This window comes from Diaphorina citri, unplaced genomic scaffold (assembly GCF_000475195.1).
Source record: "Diaphorina citri unplaced genomic scaffold, Diaci psyllid genome assembly version 1.1 scaffold7, whole genome shotgun sequence".
NCBI classification, from domain to species: Eukaryota; Metazoa; Arthropoda; class Insecta; order Hemiptera; family Psyllidae; genus Diaphorina; species Diaphorina citri.
The window spans coordinates 205,533-224,704 of NW_007377446.1; the positions used below are offsets into that span (position 1 = coordinate 205,533).

General features: G+C 39.3%; 1 protein-coding gene across 1 annotated transcript; it reads left to right on the plus strand.

Annotated features, from left to right (window-relative positions):
- Positions 1 to 1,276: 1,276 nt before the first annotated feature.
- LOC113465525 (protein suppressor of sable) lies at positions 1,277 to 19,044 on the plus strand. Its single transcript, XM_026820106.1, has 8 exons — positions 1,277 to 1,536; positions 12,204 to 12,307; positions 13,853 to 14,207; positions 14,529 to 14,733; positions 15,316 to 15,569; positions 16,083 to 16,310; positions 18,013 to 18,175; positions 18,956 to 19,044. The coding sequence occupies exons 2-8, from the start codon at positions 12,294 to 12,296 to the stop codon at positions 19,042 to 19,044; spliced, it is 1,308 nt and encodes a 435-aa protein (XP_026675907.1). The 5' UTR covers positions 1,277 to 1,536; positions 12,204 to 12,293.
- The last annotated feature ends 128 nt before the right edge of the window (positions 19,045 to 19,172 follow it).

The window sequence follows — 19,172 nt, forward strand, 5'->3', positions numbered from 1 at the left end:
TTGTTTTATCTTCATTTACCTATTTTTCTTTTCTTTTCTTTTAGAGATAGGTAATCCATTACCGAACTGAGCTTTATTTGGGGCCTTATATCCTAACTTTTAGTTTAACGCGGTTGTAGTAGTAGAATAGTAGGTTAATAGGTAATATTATGTAGGTAGTTTTAAGTTGTATTAACAGCAAGTTGTGTTTCCTTTTGGTACAAATATTTTATTTCAAATTTTATTATTATTTTCAACTACATCTAACGCGTTTATTTTTCATTCTTCCGGACTTCCAGAGGTAAAATTGGCTCGAAATCCGGGGTTATTGGGGCTCGAGTCTCAGTAGGTAGGTATTAGCGTAATTTCAAGGTGAACATTTGAGCCAGCCTAGTTAGATTGGAGGGTAGCGCGTAGCACGTTTGCCTTGTAAACGCTAGGTCGCGGGTTCGATTACCGCCCGGGGCTAATTTTATCCTAAGCAGATAAGGCTCGTTCTAGGAACGGCTGGTTTTCATCTATCCCGTCCCCCTCTCAGAGAACAGAAAAGTTTGATTAGAAAATTTCCGCCCCGGTCGGGGTTTGAACCCATCTCTGAAGTGAAAGTCAATACCTACCCTCTTTTGTTGTTTATTGTTTTAAAATACAAGTAGAAAAAGAAAAAAAAAGTTGGTAAAATTGTTGTTCATGAGGACAAAGCTTTAAAAAAAGTCCCACGATTTGTTTTAAATCCCACACTTACAAAAAATCCCTCTCTTTTTATCTTCCCGTCATTTTCAATCGCCCATTCTCTTTTGTGCTCCACGTTTACAGTGTTGCCATGCGTACTCATGATGACCTCGAGTTTCTATCTCTCTCACTCGCATTCCAAATAACTTGAAATGACAAGGAACGGAATATTTTCTCTCCAATCTCGCCAATCTCGCCATTTTGAAGTGTAACCGTGTGAAGTCAAGAACGCTACTAAAATCTTTATTGAAATTAAAAAATTTCTGCTTAGACCTCTGCATCTGTAAAGAAACTCGTTTCTTTCTCAAAGAAAGAATACATCTACAAATTCCTAATGATATAGAAAATGATTTCAGACTAACACGATATTTAGAAATAAGTTAGTGCAAATCATACAAGCTTGGAGAGAACAGGGGAAGTCGAGTTCCGTTCCTTAGAACGAGAACTCAGTCAATATTATGATATTGAGTAATATTGAAAAGCCCGTAACTTTTGGATCCAATTTAGATTTCAACATGAAAAGGTGTAGTAATTTTGTTCTAGAAATTTAATAGTTTTTTTCACCATATTTTTGTCTAGCGAGTAAGTTCCGTTTTCCCTGTTGCCATGGAGAAAGCCATAGAAATTCCAGTGCCTACGTGGCCTAATCTCCATTACGCGACGTTATTGACGTGGTGTTCCTATCGGGGTCACATCAATGTCATATTTTCTGATGTGTTTTTAACAGGGAAACATTGCATGAAACTATCAAACTATTTTTTAAACAAGTTGATAACACAAGTGCTGTAGTATTAAACTGTTCCTAATCATGGCATCTATTATTCATTGGTAAATAGGTTGCTGTTTTCTTCGTCAAGGAAGTTGGGGGGAAAAAGTTTTCCTACCTTGTACAAGCTGATACCTACCCATTTCCTATTGATTTTTGTTCCCAAAACCTCTTGATTGCCAAGTGTGTTTGATCTCTGAAGGTGGGGATTTACTAGGTAGATTGAAAAAGATTTAAAACAAGGCATGTCCTAAATTTGTTGTTGGGATAAAGTTGACCCACTTGTAAAGACAGGATCAGCCAAGTACTTACATGCAATGTGTTCACACATTACTAATATCTTCTGTCATCTTTTGAAACTGTTCAATCATTTTAAAATACAACTTCATGAGGAAAATTTGGGGAAAAACAAAAGAAAACTCGGAAAAAGAAAAAAACTGAACGCAAAAACGTGAAAAATTTTATCAGCAAAATTTAAAATTTCGCGCTTTTTGGGAGGCGTGGTTGTAAGCCCCGTTCACATGGTCCACACTCAACGATCTACTGCGCATGCGCACATCAGGCGGCCATCTTGAAATGAAGACGAACGCAAAAACGTGAAAAATTTTATCAGCAAAATTTAAAATTTCGCGCTTTTTGAGAGGCGTGGTTGTAAGCCCCGTTCACATGGTCCACACTCAACGATCTACTGCGCATGCGCACATCAGGCGGCCATCTTGAAATGAAGAAAGAGAGCAAAAGAGAAGGGGAAATAAATTTCAAGGTCAAAAATACTACGATTACTCCCACGTACGATGAAGGTCGGTCATTGACCTCGTATTTTACGGCGCGTATCTTGTGGGATTTTTCCCACACGCGAGAAATTTATTAAAATCTCCCACATTTGACGGGAATGAAAAGTTAGATATTTATTCGGATAACTTTTGGTAGTTACCTTTTTATTACCTAATCTCTGTTTTTTTTTTAGGGTGTTTCATCGATTTTTTTTTTCACTTCTTTCATTTTTTTATCTATTTTTTTCTGATTAATATTAATTTCTAAATCCCTTTTCTTTTTCTCCAGACCATAATCTGCTTCTGGGTCCCGATCACATCCTGGGCACTGTGGAATGTGGACATTGAACCCAACTCCTGGCCAGACTGGACTCTTTGGTCCATCCGATCTTCCACATGGCTGGCTTTACTGTCCGAATGTGTTGTGTTGGACATTTCTGATTTACTTGGCTGGAAACAGGTGGGTGAATATTTCCAAAGAGCGCTCGAAATCCGTTCGAAAAGCTGGCCATTTTATTTGTCGAAAAGTCATCATCGTATTCTGTTCGAAAGGTCAAACGAGAGTCGCTCTAATTTTCCTCATATCAAACGCCCGTTTACAATTTCATCATTGGCGAACTTTCGGACGTTTTCTTCCAGCCCTATCTCCGTCTATCAAAATCAGGGTGTGCTGAAATCCCATTGACGGTCAAAACGAAAGATATCCCTCTTCAATATATTTTCCGAGGTCATAGGTCGTACATATACAGGGTTTTTTCAGGAATCGAGTTTGCAATATTCCGATTTCTTTCTGTTCCGAGGGAAATCGGAATTCTTGCTGAGTCAGTCCGGTCGATCGACAAGTTGAGTAAAAAAATATCGAGAATTCTTGACTCATTTCATCAAAGTCATTAGTCACAGGGCCTGAGACTATGTTCCATGTGGTAATACGAATATATTCAAAATTCAAACACGTACCTACCTACAGAAATTCATTGATTGGTTCGAGTGAAAAAAGTAAAATTTGTGCTATACCTTTCTTCTGTCTTATCGACTCCCTGTTTTTTTAAGCCAAGGGGGAGCAGATCGATTCCAAGTGTGCACAGAGCACCCTCGCTATTTTCGGAAAATTCCTGCGGGTTCAATGGACTTGAATGATGGGTTGTCAGGGGCTCTCTTTCCGTACCCTTTTTTGTTCGAATTTTATCTCCCTAATTTCCCTCCCACTTTATTCAACCCCTTTTCCTCCCCTTTCTCCATGAAAATATTAAGTGTTCAGTCTAATCTCTCTCTTCAAGCACCACCTAAATTGAAGATCATTAGGTAGTAGGTACCCTTTTTTGTTCGAATTTTATCTCCCTGATTTCCCTCCCACTTTATTCAACCTCTTTTCCACCCCTTTCTCCATGAAAATATTAAGTGTTCAGTCTAATCTCTCTCTTCAAGCACCACCTAAATTGAAGATCATTAGGTAGTAGGTACCCATAAATGTAGATAGGTATAGGTACTAACACCTAATGAAATATTCAAAAGTTAAATGATAAAGCCTAATATGTAAATCGTAAGTACACATCAAAATCTATGAAAAATCAGTATGCCGTGAAATCCGTACAACCCTTGGAAGGCAGATACCAGTTTCAGCCCGGTAGGTATAATGGTAGAATTTCCCAATTTTCCGTTAGAGGTAGTTTTTACTAAAGGTCTAAACAGGGACGTTTTGGCAAAATCGGAAGGGGCATGTTTAGTTTTTTTCTCTTAGAGAATACCGCTGTGACCTTTGTTTCAACCTTTGAAGAAAAGCCTCATTAGAAAGTCCCATTGATTTATTTGGGTTCTTTGCTTCATTACCCTGTAAACGGGCCTCCCTCAACTGGACGGGAGCCTCTTAGTGGATCGAAGCTAAAAAATGGGCATTTTGCAAACTACCTTTGGACCTTACCTGAGAAATTCTTTTTTTTTTCCGAACGGCCATAACATGTGGTGACCTTTACAAACATTTTTCTTTCATCATTAGGGTCGGAGATATAAATAGAATTTAGAACGGTTTTATTTGACGCTGATATACATAGACGTGGATCCGAAGGTAGGTCGTGGAAATAAATACAAATATTGATAATACTTCGTAAGTGGCGAATGCTGAAAAGAAAAGGGGTTCTAAATATGTACTTAATACCTAATGAGCGGAGTTGAAAAAGTGGTCCCTAAGTAACGTGTTGAAAATGAGGCAACGTTCTTCCCATAGGATCACCAACAGAGGAAAAATGTCATTAGAAATGATGTTCTTTACCTTTCGAGAAAAACGAATCAAAATTTAAGGAAATTTCGAATGAGGTCAAGGGTAGTCAGTTGAGGGGCCCTATAACACCTCGATATTCGCCACTATATGACTATAGGTTTGGGTAGTTTTTATTTGTTCATGGTAGGCCGGTTTTCGTGGTACTTCTTTCTCTTGGGCCAAAATCCGGTTATCAGGTAGAGATGTAGCTTCTTTCAAAGTGGGGATTTTTTTTTTGTAGCTCTTTTCTTTCCTTGTGTTCTTCATGGGTGTCCCATTCTTGGTAATTTTTTATGGTTTCCTTTCTTCTGTGATTTTTTTGGCCTCCTTTTGAATGCTCTTCTATTCAAATCTCTTTTCTACCCTCTCAATTTTATATCCTCATCAAGATCCCCCTATTGCTTCTGTTATTCCGATGTCCCTCTTTTCTCCTACCGTCTCATCATTTTGTTTGATTGTTTCTTGTTTCTTCCTCTCTCATGTCAATTAACAACTCCCTTTCTCGTTTGATCAAGCGGGCTTCAATTTCCTGTAGTTCTTGTAAGCATGTAAGCCCACTTCTAGTTTTTGTCAGGTTTTCAGGTTTCAGCTTTGTCCTTTGTATGTTGAATGGTGCGATTCGATTCCCCAAATCTCAATGCTAGTGACGTATATTACGGTATATTTCCCTTTTCCCGGCACAAGTCCAGGCTGACCCAAATTTCATCGTAGTTATCAACAAAGCAATTTCGCAATCGACGGTACTTTTCATTCAGCCATTTCGTCAGCCGACCCCGACCTTTGCATGGTGACCTACTTAGGGCTTTCTTGAAAGTATATTGTTACGTAGGCAAGCAAATGCAAGCCAGCTGGCGGTCTCTATTGCATAGGTAAAGCCTTGGTATTAAAGATACCCGTGGTTCTGGCACTAATGTAGCATGGTAGACAGGTTTGTCCTTGAGCAACCAGAGTAGCAGACCGAAGAGTTATTTCTGGTTTCTGTGAGAGAGATTGGTTGCAAGTTGGTTGTCGTAGGTACTCGTAGATAGAAACTCATTTGTTAAGGTACCTGGGAAGTTTTCAGTTTCAAGAGGTTATTTCTGGTTCTGGTTTTGGGTTTCAGTCTTTCAGTTTGAAGAAGTTTGCGTTAGAGGTCAGATCAGACATGGATTAGTAAGTATTGAAGGAAGCGAGTACATGTGTTTGGAAATCTTCGAATTCTAGGTTTTACAGGAGACCAGGAATTTCTAGTCAGCCAGAGCTTGGTCGGATGTTTCTCTCCCATCCTCCCTTATCCCTTCTATCTTGTTGGTAGGTACTCTCTAATTAGAATAGGCTGGACATTCTGACCAAGAGGTTTGACTGGATATCTTCGGATGGTCTTTTCCCTCGCGTTAGCTCTCTCTCCTAATTCCTTTTCATTCTCTTTGCCACTTTGTTTAGTATCTAAAAACCTCTCTTTTATCCCACATCATTTCAAATCATTATGCTTTCTCAGAGATGAATAAAATCATCATGCCTCTCTCCCCTCACGTTTATCCCCCCCACACTCTTTCTTCATCTTCGGTTCTGCGTAATAGACAACTTGAAGCATTGTATACGTTCTCCCCCCTCATTATATTACCTTCAAGATTGAAAAACGACGCAATACACCATTCACTTCGCCCTATCATGACCATACTCCGTAACATTCCTCGGTTCCATAGGTGCTGTTGTTAGTAGGTCATAAAACCTGAGGTGAACGACCATCGAAAACATTTCTGATGGTTGCAGATGGGTTTTTGCTGATATCATGAAATGCATTTCTTGTAAAAGGTAAAGGTCGTTTCAAAGGTGCAAGTATTTTGAAATCATAATGAGCTCGGTAGACCCCCTGCCCTTTCCTTGTGAATCTTTTGAACCTATTAGAGACCTGGAAATTTCCCCAGTTTCCTTAATTCCGAGGATCTAGGTCCATCAGACTGTCTGAGAGACCTGGGACTGAAGCTTTTTCCCACCACACATGTTTCAATGGTCTGACAGATTGCTATCAGATGGGCTGAGTGTGAGTAGCTGGCCTCTTGTAAAAGTGTTTGTAACCTCTGACTATTGGAGGCTACACCCCAATAGTCTCTGAGCAAGCTCAGATGTTCAACACTTTGACATAAGGTTACGAACCTGTGTGTGAATTCCTTTTGATCTCTAGCAATGAAATGGGTCCTAAGTACTACCATTTGTTTTGTGTTTGGGCTGGGATTTGAACCCAAAACCTAAACAAGTTGATAACACAAGTGTTGTAGTATTAAACTGTTCTTAATCATGGCATCTATTATTCATTGGTAAATAGGTCGCTGTTTTCTTCGTCAAGGAAGTTGGGGGGAAAAAGTTTTCCTACCTTGTACAAGCTGATACCTACCCATTTCCTATTGATTTTTGTTGCGAGTTCGAGAAAGCATTGGTGTGGTTCTATATCTCTTTCAGCCTCAAGTATTCCTTCTCCAATTCCCATTTTTCAAACGCGATTTTTTTCTTTTTTTTTTCCTGAAGAATCGCTCGAAATCCGTTCGAAAAGCTGGCCATTTTATCTGTCGAAAAGTCATCATCGTATTCTGTTCGAAAGGTCAAACGAGAGTCGCTCTAAGTAATTTTCCTCATTTCAAACCCCCCGTTTACAAATTCACCATTGGCGAACTTTCAGGCATTGGCGAACTTTCAGACGTTTTCTTCCAGCCCTATCTCCGTCTATCAAAATCAGGGTGTGCTGAAATCCCATTGACGGCCAAGACGAAAGATATCCCTCTTCAATATATTTCCCGAGGTCATAGGTCGTACATATACAGGGTGTTTTTCAGGAATCGAGTTTGCAATATTCCGATTTCTTTCTGTTCCGAAGGAAATCGGAATTCTTGCTGAGTCAGTCCGGTCGATCGACAAGTTGAGTAAAAAAATATCGAGAATTCTTGACTCATTTCATCAAAGTCTTAATTCCGTCACATTTCTCAATTCATTGTCGTTGTATCGGTTGCCAAGGGAGAAAACAAGGTTTCGAACAGGTCCTAGCCGGAAAATCGGGTTAGATCAGGAGAGGCAGCTAATATGACGAAAATGAACGTTCATATACAGGTAGCTGCAGTAGCTCGGACAGCAACACCTGTGGATAAGCAAGTAGAATAATAAAGTGCTGATTACCTTATTACCTACCTGGATTAGTAAATAAACAATGATGGAACAATAGTTCGATAAATAAGCAGTCCACTTGAATTCCTTGCATAGAAACAATGCAGTTGATAGAATGACGTTTCAGTTTTTATCTAAATACTGTGTGTGACACAAGTCTTGACTTTCTTTGTAAATTCAAGTTTCTACTTATGACATATCAGTTAGTGGAGAATTTGAGACATTAATATTGAGACTATTGAGAAAAATGTGGGTTTTGTGAAGGGACTTTTCGAGGACTTTGAAGGTTGACCTGCAATTCTTCGAGGATTTACACTGCTTTTTTGAGGCCATCCATTGTCTCATAGTCCAATTGCAGGAGGATTTTGATAGGCTCACATTCAGTTGTTGTGGGGATTTCGCGAATTTCCTATTTTCATTCATTTTAAGCGAAGGTTGCCAACTTGGCAGTATCAATATTCATGGAGCCTCTCTTTATCAGAACTTTGCCCAATTTATTGTTCCTTGTTGTAAGGCCTGTAAGGCATTTCTCGAATTCTCAGAAATTTTATCGGACTTCGAGTATTAATAACTTTATAATATTATATCAAGTATTTGACGTATTTTATGGTGATAAAGGTCGTGATGTAATATGAAGCAATCGGAAATGTTATCCGTCAATATGATGTAGGTACGGTTTATCTTTCAGTCTTGGTTTGACAGTCAGTATGCTTTTTTTTGCCACTCTTTTCTGGACTTGGGCATTAGGTATATTTTGGACTATCGCATGGCCTTATTTTGCAGGGAGATGTGGACCACTCCCATCCTCCATTCAATTCATCTTCCGCTTTGTTCAGGCTTAGGGCATATCCTGTATGTTCCCCGTGACCGCCCTATCTATTTTTATCTTCCATAGATTTCTCCTAATGAGTCATAGACATGTCATATCTTTTTGACTCGAGAGTGATGCGCCGCACCCTGTATGCCAATGAGCAATAGCTTAATTATTGTGTCCATTCTAAACCTAGGTACCTATAAAGTAGGGTAATAACGACAGTACCTACCCACTCGTACATAGCACATACCTAATCTAAAAAAAGTAAAAAGTGTGTGTGGAACGGAGTAGCATTGATTAATTCAAAGTGACGTCACAAGTTTTACAAATCCTTCATTCTCCCCTCATTCATCACCTAATCTAAAAAAAGTAAAAACTTAAAAAGTGTGTGTGGAACGGAGTAGCATTGATTAATTCAAAGTGACGTCACAAGTTTTACAAATCCTTCATTCTCCCCTCATTCATCCTTGGTAATTTTTTATGGTTCCTTCCTGTGATTTTTTTTTGCCTCCTTTTGAATGCTCTTCTATTCAAATCTCTTTTCTACCCTCTCATTTTTATATCCTCATCAAGATCCCCCTATTGCTTCTGTTATTCCGATGTCCCTCTTCTCTCCTACTGTCCCATCATTTTGTTTGATTGTTTCTTCCTCTCTCATGTCAATTAACTCCCTTTCTCGTTTGATCAAGCGGGCTTCAATTTCCTGTAGTTCTTGTAAGCCCACTTCTAGTTTTTGTCAGGTTTTCAGGTTTCAGCTTTGTCCTTTGTATGTTGAATGGTGCGATTCGATTCCCCAAATCTCAATGCTAGTGACGTATATTACGGTATATTTCCCTTTTCCCGGCACAAGTCCAGGCTGACCCAAATTTCATCGTAGTTATCAACAAAGCAATTTCGCAATCGACGGTACTTTTCATTCAGCCATTTCGTCAGACGACCCAGACCTTTGCATAGTGACCTACTTAGGGCTTTCTTGAAAGTATATTGTTACGTAGGCAAGCAAATGTAAGCCAGCTGGCGGTCTCTATTGCATAGATAAATCCTTGGTATTAAAGATACCCGTGGTTCTGGCACTAATGTAGCATGGTAGATAGATTTGTCCTTGAGCAACCAGAGTAGCAGACCGACACGAAGAGTTTATTTCTGGTTTCTGTGAGAGAGATTGGTTGCAAGTTGGTTGTCGCACTCGTAGAGAAACTCATTTGTTAAGGTACCTGGGAAGTTTTCAGTTTCAAGAGGTTATTTCTGGTTCTGGTTTTGGGTTTCAGTCTTTCAATTTGAAGAAGTTTGTGTTAGAGGTCAGATCAGACATGGATTAGTAAGTATTCAAGGAAGCGAGTAGGTACATGTGTTTGGAAATCTTCGAATTCTAGGTTTTACAGGAGACCAGGAATTTCTAGTCAGCCAGAGCTTGGTCGGATGTTTCTCTCCCATTCCCCCTTATCCCTTCTATCTTGTTGGTAGGTACTCTCTAATTAGACTAGGCTGGACATTCTGAACAAGAGGTTTGACTGGATATCTTTGGATGGTTTTTTCCCCTCGCGTTAGCTCCCACTCCTAATTCCTTTTCATTCTCTTTGCCACTTTGTTTAGTATCTAAAAACCTCTCTTTTATCCCACATCATTTCTCTCAGAGATGAATTCTTATGCCTCTCTCCCCTCACGTTTATCCCCCCACACTCTTTCTTCATCTTCGGTTCTGCGTAATAGACAACTTGAAGCATTGCATACGTTCTCCCCCCTCATTATATTACCTTCAAGATTGAAAAACGACGCAATACACCATTCACTTCGCCCTATCATGACCATACTCCGTAACATTCCTCGGTTCCATAGGTGCTGTTGTTAGTAGGTCATAAAACCTGAGGTGAACGACCATCGAAAATATTTCTGATGGTTGCAGATGGGTTTTTGCTGATATCATGAAGTGCATTTCTTGTAAAGGTCGTTTCAAAGGTGCAAGTATTTTGGAATCACAATGAGCTCGGTAGACCCCCTGCCCTTTCCTTGTGAATCTTTTGAACCTATTAGAGACCTGGAAATTTCCCCAGTTTCCTTAATTCCGTCACATTTCTCAATTCATTGTCGTTGTATCGGTTGCCAAGGGAGAAAACAAGGTTTCGAACAGGTCCTAGCCGGAAAATCGGGTTAGATCAGGAGAGGCAGCTAATATGACGAAAATGAACGTTCATATACAGGTAGCTGCAGTAGCTCGGACAGCAACACCTGTGGATAAGCAAGTAGAATAATAAAGTGCTGATTACCTTATTACCTACCTGGATTAGTAAATAAACAATGATGGAACAATAGTTCGATAAATAAGCAGTCCACTTGAATTCCTTGCATAGAAACAATGCAGTTGATAGAATGACGTTTCAGTTTTTATCTAAATACTGTGTGTGACACAAGTCTTGACTTTCTTTGTAAATTCAAGTTTCTACTTATGACATATCAGTTAGTGGAGAATTTGAGACATTAATATTGAGACTATTGAGAAAAATGTGGGTTTTGTGAAGGGACTTTTCGAGGACTTTGAAGGTTGACCTGCAATTCTTCGAGGATTTACACTGCTTTTTTGAGGCCATCCATTGTCTCATAGTCCAATTGCAGGAGGATTTTGATAGGCTCACATTCAGTTGTTGTGGGGATTTCGCGAATTTCCTATTTTCATTCATTTTAAGCGAAGGTTGCCAACTTGGCAGTATCAATATTCATGGAGCCTCTCTTTATCAGAACTTTGCCCAATTTATTGTTCCTTGTTGTAAGGCCTGTAAGGCATTTCTCGAATTCTCAGAAATTTTATCGGACTTCGAGTATTAATAACTTTATAATATTATATCAAGTATTTGACGTATTTTATGGTGATAAAGGTCGTGATGTAATATGAAGCAATCGGAAATGTTATCCGTCAATATGATGTAGGTACGGTTTATCTTTCAGTCTTGGTTTGACAGTCAGTATGCTTTTTTTTGCCACTCTTTTCTGGACTTGGGCATTAGGTATATTTTGGACTATCGCATGGCCTTATTTTGCAGGGAGATGTGGACCACTCCCATCCTCCATTCAATTCATCTTCCGCTTTGTTCAGGCTTAGGGCATATCCTGTATGTTCCCCGTGACCGCCCTATCTATTTTTATCTTCCATAGATTTCTCCTAATGAGTCATAGACATGTCATATCTTTTTGACTCGAGAGTGATGCGCCGCACCCTGTATGCCAATGAGCAATAGCTTAATTATTGTGTCCATTCTAAACCTAGGTACCTATAAAGTAGGGTAATAACGACAGTACCTACCCACTCGTACATAGCACATACCTAATCTAAAAAAAGTAAAAAGTGTGTGTGGAACGGAGTAGCATTGATTAATTCAAAGTGACGTCACAAGTTTTACAAATCCTTCATTCTCCCCTCATTCATCGAATTTTCTTTTCGGCCATTCTCGAGTTCTCTCCATTGTTTCAATCGTGCATTCTCTTTTGAACGTGTTTTCTTGTTGAGACAGTGTTGCCACGTGAGCTGATAATTTATGGTAGGGGAAGAATGGTCAAAGAGGAACGTGTGATGAGGGGATTTCTCCCACCTTCCCTTTCTTTTTCTCCAATGTCCTCGAGAGAGAACTTTTTCCCTCTCACTCGTGGGATTTAAATTTCAAGTAAACCAGTAATCCTAATCCAGTAAAATGTGAATTATAATTAAACGTATCTATTATGAATGATATTAATTTTAATTATTATGGAATGTTATCGATTTAGAATTAATTTTTATTGCTCCTTTTGAAATGAATCGTACCGAATAAAGAACGCCTTTATTCTTGAACGTAGGCAAAACATCGCGCTGCAGTAATGTTGGAAAAATGGTAATGTATGGCGCGAATACGCGAATTATTTGTACCTACAAAATGTACCTACTACTACCTACTACCTATCAGAATTTATTATACTCTTATGCCCATTAGTTTTTTTTTCAATGAAAATATGACATTGGTTGCCCTTTCGGAAGACACATTCAATTAAAATGCCGTCACTACATACAATTCTCGTATCTAAATATCATCGACTTATCGAAAGATCCAATTCACGTAAATAGAAAATTCCATCATTCTAAAAAGAAAGAAGTTCGAAATCTTAAAAAAAAAGTTTGATTTGATGTCCCCCATAAAATACGAGACTGGTTGTCTGTACATTGATCCCGGTGCCTACCTACTTTACCAACACAGTACCTACCAACACAAAATACCTACTGTACCTACCTACGTAACGTACGAGATACCTATCCATTACACAACCCGTACCTACATACCTATGTGATTATGATTGAAATGATTATGTGCGTAGTACCTACCTACGTATACGAGAGTACATATTACGATTTCTGTAGTCACCAGTCACCTCTATACCTATGTTAATGTTATCCACCATATTACTGGTCTGTTTGGAGGAATATAAACAGAGAGTAGACCAGCTTAGTCTGGCCGGGGGGACTTTAAACAGGGAGCACACCAATCTGAAAGTTTCCCTAGCTCGTATGTTTATTTTATTATTATTATTATTATTATTATTATTATTATTATTATTATTATTATTATTATTATTATTATTATTATTATTATTATTATTATTATTATTATTATTATTATTATTATTATTATTATTATTATTATTATTATTATTATTATTATTATTATTATTATTATTATTATTATTATTATTATTATTATTATTATTATTATTATTATTATTATTATTATTATTATTATTATTATTATTATTATTATTATTATTATTATTATTATTATTATTATTATTATTATTATTATTATTATTATTATTATTATTATTATTATTATTATTGTCAAAATAAAATGTCGGCCTAATAAAATCACCTTAGGGCTGATTGAGAGGCTGATGAAAAACGCAGACACCGTCTGAACCTGAACACGTGAAAAGGAGAGGAAGAATGGGAGTAGGAGGAGGAGGAGGACTAACTTTTGTTTGTAAATATTTTGTATTTGTCTTCTTCTTCTTCTTCTTCTTCTTCTTCTTCTCCTCCTCCTCTTTCTTCTTCTCTTTCTTCACCTTTTCTCGTGTTCAGACGGTGTCGGCGATTTTCGTCAGCTCTCAGTCAGCCTTAGGGTGATCGCTCTTGGTCTATCATTTGGCTTTGGCTACAATATTTTACCAGTGGATGGCCTTTGCACTCAACCTTGCTAATTCTCTAGCAAGGGAAATTTCAGGCTGCTATGCTCCCTGCTTAAAGGCCCCCGGCCAGATTTGTATGTAAACGAAATAAGTAGTCCTACAGTATACCCACTTGCGTACGAACCTAGCAGACTAAAAATCCTGTCTAATTCTGAATGTAGTTGCACCACGACCTAACTTGGTACCTTTCCCTATTTTTCCAGTGCGGAAGGCGATGACGATTTGGAAGACGGAGAAATTCTGGAAGAAGGAGAAGTTCCGGATGATGACGAAGAGGAAAACAACGAGAACATCAAGAAAGACGGCAATAGCAACACAGAAAATACCAATAATAAAGCTATAGACAGCGTCACTCCCAAAGGATTTGGACAGAATTCGAATCAATTCAATTCGAACCAATTCGGCCCGAACAATGGCAGTCAGTTTAATAGTCAATTCGGGGGGAACCAGTTCAATTCTAGCAATCAATTCAATAGTGCCAGTAGGATAAGCAATGACAAGAAGAGGAAGAAGAGATGGGATGATGGTGTGGAGAGCAATGCTGATTTCAAGGAGAAGGTAAGATGGGAATTATTTCTTCCTGGATTAGTAATAATATTAAAAATGGACTCTTGAGTGAAAGTAACCAATAGGAGAGGTTAACGCCAGAAGTGTTCTCTACCACCTAACCCTTAATGTGTGTCCACCTATATAGTCGACCGGCTGTGTATCGATGTCGACTGAACCGTCCACACTGCCTCGACAACATTGATTCACCTCGTCGATGGATTGATTCACCGGTCTACTAAATAATTATGTTTGGACACACCATTATCATGAGGTCAATTTTACATTTTATTTATTTAATTTTAACGCTTTCTCTTTCCGATCTCCTTACAGAAGTTCCGTAAGACTGACGAGCGAGCACTGTCGCCCCCTGGTGACGAAGATGAGGACTTTGACGAAGACGACTTCATGTGTGTACGAGGCGCGTCGCCTAGTCGAGAAGTGGGAAAGTCTGGACACGGCGCGAATAGAGAGTCATCCCCTCCCCTGGGTCAGCAGGATTTCTATCCGCCTGATTATGACTATGATGAACCTGATGGTAAGTTATACATAAAAAGTTATAGAAAAATTTTACTTTCATTACTAGTATAGGTCGCTATACTGTAGTAATAGAAAGTAATAAGAAATTTTATTTGTGTTAAGCATAAATGCTTGCCACAAATGTCGTTCTCCGCTTAATACATTACGCTAGATTTTATGACTTGTCTTGGGCTCGAACCACCAACCTCCAGATCCAGAGTCCACCGTGCTAACCACTACACCACTAAGGATGGTCTGTTATAGATATATAAAGAATATAGCAACATTATTTAGAATTCTAGGCCGAGGTAAGACAAGTCCTGTGGGCTCCAGAGCTGCACTAAAAATAATAATAATAATAGAAATAAAAAACCTCAATAAAGTAAGAAATAATTAATTGATTATTTGTCTACGAGTCCCATTTCCAGCCAATAGTGGGGATCGAACTCGGGACAATTAGGTCGTGTCATCCAGCCTCTTTGGACTTAGGCTGGGGGTCACAATGTCAGTTTAACTCTCGGATCAAGCGAGCCCGGCCTTAAATATTGCTGGATGTCATACTAATCAATCTAATCATCTATTTTCCTCTTTCCTTCCTCAGATGACAACGGACCCAACGGCCCTCCCGATTTCCGACGCAACAAGCCCAACTCCAATTTCCGCGGGGGTCGGGGTGGTGGTAGAAGAGGAAATGACAACAGGAGGGGAGGCCGCGGGGGGAGGGGAGGAAGAGACGGATGGAGAGGGGGAAGAGGCGGCATGGGAGAGAGGGGGGAGAGGGGAGGTGACAATGACGATGGACATACGGATATGAACGGGATCTGTCAGTACTTCATGCAGGGGAAGTGTCATCGGGTAAGTGATGTGCAGTGACAGCTTCGCATTCTAGCTCGCAGGGAGAGAATGGGAAAGTGCTCACTCTTTTATGAGTAGTTTTTCTTCTTCAATTTTTGTGTACTGTTTGTTTACAACTTTACACTGTCAATACTTTTTTACTTAGGTTATTTTATTTAATGGGTACTTTTTTTTAATTGTACTACCATTTGTATTTGCGCAAAAGCCCAAAATACATTCCGAAATAAGGTGTGGGGGTCTTTTACGTCTTTGAAGGGAGAAATAAATAAATGAATTTTTTTGGTTATGTGTACATTAAAATATGTACATAATATATTAGCAAATTTTCGTTTGTCAATCTTTGTCTCACGTACTTGTTTTTTTCTTTCTGTTCTCTGTTTTCTGTCCTGCTCTTCACACAATGTCCTGTCACAAATCTACGTCATTTGTCCTGCCAATGTACGAATCAACGTTGCCAAAATCCTACGGATCAATGTCCTGCCACACACATACATCCTGTGTCACAAAATACAGGGTGACAATTGTCCGTACTCCCATGACGCCATACCACCCCGTAAGATGGAGCTGTGCAAGTTCTATCTCCTCGAGTGTTGCGCCAAGAAGGACAAGTGCCTGTACATGCATGGTGATTTCCCGTGTAAATATTACCATACGGGGTTGCAATGTTTTGCGTTCGAGGCGGGCGAGTGCAAGTTCAGTCACGGCCCCTTGGACGATGTGCATCGGAATATACTGCTCAAGGTAAGTTGGTGTCTTAGTCCCCACTTGTGGTGTTGGTGTTGAATTTTTTGTGTGAAAGTCAGGGTTGAATGTTGAATGGTATGTTGGTGTTGAATTTTTTGTGTGAAAGTCAGGGTTGAATGGTAGAGATTGCCCCAGGCAATAATTTCGCCCTTTGTTTGTAATTTCTTGTATTTGTGTACATTTAATTTCAAGGTAAGGTGGTGTCTCAGTCCCCACTTGTGGTGTTGGTGTTAAATTTTTTGTGTGAAAGTCAGGGTTGAATGTTGAATGGTATGTTGGTGTTGAATTTTTTGTGTGAAAGTCGGGGTTGAATGGTAGAGATTGCCCCAGGCAATAATTTCGCCCTTTGTTTGTAATTTCTTGTATTTGTGTACATTTAATTATAGGAAATAAAGAGTCTAAATAAATAAATATACCTAGGGAGTTTTCCCACTTTTTTACAGGATAGGAGACATGTGTGATATGAGTTGGAAGAGGGAGAGGGAGAGGGAGAGAGAGAGAGAGAGAGAGAGAGAGAGAGAGAGAGAGAGAGAGAGAGAGAGAGAGAGAGTTTTGGTCAAACGCTTGGCAGACGGTAGCGTGATATATAAGTCATTTGAGGTCCCAAACCTTTAGGCCTGATCTTTTGGTCTGACTCTTCGAGGGGACGTAAAGTGACATATAAGCCATGTGAAGCTCTACTTGAATCTGTCGATCGTACGTGCATACATACAAAAATCCAACGATGAAAGTAAGAAAAATAATCTGGATCTCTACAGCTATTACAATGCTTGTTTACATACAATGAACAATTCTTGTTCAATACAATACATAAAAATACAATTTTTGACGACAGAAACACCGCTAGAGACTGTCAAGAAATTTACCCCATGTTTCAGAAAAGCTCAAGTAGACTGGAAATATTATAAAAAGTAAGTTTTCAGGCCTTTTGACTTTTTCTGGTTCCAGCCTACTTTTTGAGCTTTTCTGAAGGATGAGGTTTTTGAGCTTTTCTGAAGGATGAGGGTTTTGAGCTTTTCTGAAGGATGAGGTTTTTGAGCTTTTCTGAAGAATGAGGTTTTTGAGCTTTTCTGAATGTCTTGTAAGTTTTTAGTAGGGGGAAAAGTTACTCAGGTATAAGTAGATACTCACCGAACAGTCAAAGCTGAGAGACTCACGATTTTATAAGTACCCGAAGTAGGGTAGGTATAAAAAGTATCATCCTACTTTTTTTCACCGAAAGAATCGTTCACTTTCTTCTGTTCCCAGCATTTGGAAACCGCGCCGAAGGAAATCCTGGGCGATTTCCCCCGCCTCAGCAGGGAGGGAGCTATACATAATTCTTGTTCAATACAATAGGTACATAAAAATACAATTTTTGGCGACAGAAACACCGCTAAAGGCTGTCAAAATTTTAGCCCATGTTTCAAAAAAGCTCAAGTAGACTGGAAATATTATAAAAAGTAAGTTTTCAGGCCTTTCGACTTTTTTTTCTGGTTCCAGCCTACTTTTTGAGCTTTTCTGAAGGATGAGGTTTTTGAGCTTTTCTGAAAGTCTTGTAAGTTTTTAGTAGGGGGAAAAGTTACCCAGGTATACGTAGATACTCACAGAACAGTCAAAGCTGAGAGACTCACGATTTAATAAGAACCCGAAGAAGGGATCTCACCAAAAAAACCCTACTTTTTCACCAAAAAAATCGTTCACTTTCTTCTGTTCCCAGCATTTGGAAACCGCGCCGAAGGAAATCCTGGGCGATTTCCCCCGCCTCAGCAGGGAGGGAGCACTGGCAATGATGAAGAATAAGGAAGCCAACACTCCCATTCCTTCCCTGTTTGATATCAAATTCAACAAGTCCGACCCTGGCAAGCATAACATGGACAAAGGTAAGTTGGATGCAAAGATACAATGGGGGAAAAATGTTCACGGAAATTGATTGATATGTGTATTGTTGGAAAAGGACTGTCCGAAGACATGGTACACCAGAGTGTAAGCACCCTTGCGATAGTGTCCATGGTATTCAACTGCTATTTAGACTCCTGTGATCTGTGTCGTAACATACCCATCCCGTAGTATGCCTCTCATCAGATGGGCGAGAAGAGACACAATACATCCCATTTAGGTGCTGGGTCAACACGAGAACACCAGAAGTTGGATGCAAAGATAAGTTGGATGCAAAGATTCAAGGGGGGGGAAAATGTTCACGGGAATCGGTTGATATGTGTATTGTTGGAAAAGGACTGTCCGAAGATATGGTACACCAGAGTGTACGCACCCTTGCGATAGTGTCCATGGTATTCAACTGCTATTTAGACTCCTGTGGTCTGTGTCGTAACATGCCCATCCCGTAGTATGCCTCTCATCAGATGGGCGAAAAGAGACACAATACATCCCATTTAGGTGCTGGGTCAACACGAGAACACCAGAGGTACTGAACCCTTTGAAATATCTGCAATCAAAAAACGAGTACAAATTTTCGTCGATGGTCGCCATAGATCCTTCTGCATGACAAGCAAGCGCGTTATCACTGGGTTAACCGTGCCCCCAAAGGCATTTATTTCTTCTATTCTTGTTTTAACAATCTTGGAACCTATTCTCGTTTATTTGATTTATAATATTTTATTGATCTTAATTTTCTCATGCTCTTCTTTCCTCCATGCCCACAGATAATTCCAACTCGAACACAACCCCCATACCATCCGACGAAGACACGCAAGACAACCCCAACAATCCCCTTCTACCCACCCCAGTTTGATTTGATGTCCCCCATAAAATACGAGACTGGTTGTCTGTACATTGATCCCGGTGCCTACCTACCTTACCAACACAATAGATAGGTACTAACACCTAATGAAATATTCAAAAGTTAAATGATAAAGCCTA

What these genes read in the sequence shown, in the direction of transcription:
- LOC113465525 (XM_026820106.1), top strand. An exon ending in ATGCTGATTTCAAGGAGAAG is followed by an intron (nt 14,208 to 14,528) that starts GTAAGATGGGAA and finishes ATCTCCTTACAG; the next exon opens with AAGTTCCGTAAGACTGACGA. An exon ending in TGACTATGATGAACCTGATG is followed by an intron (nt 14,734 to 15,315) that starts GTAAGTTATACA and finishes TTCCTTCCTCAG; the next exon opens with ATGACAACGGACCCAACGGC.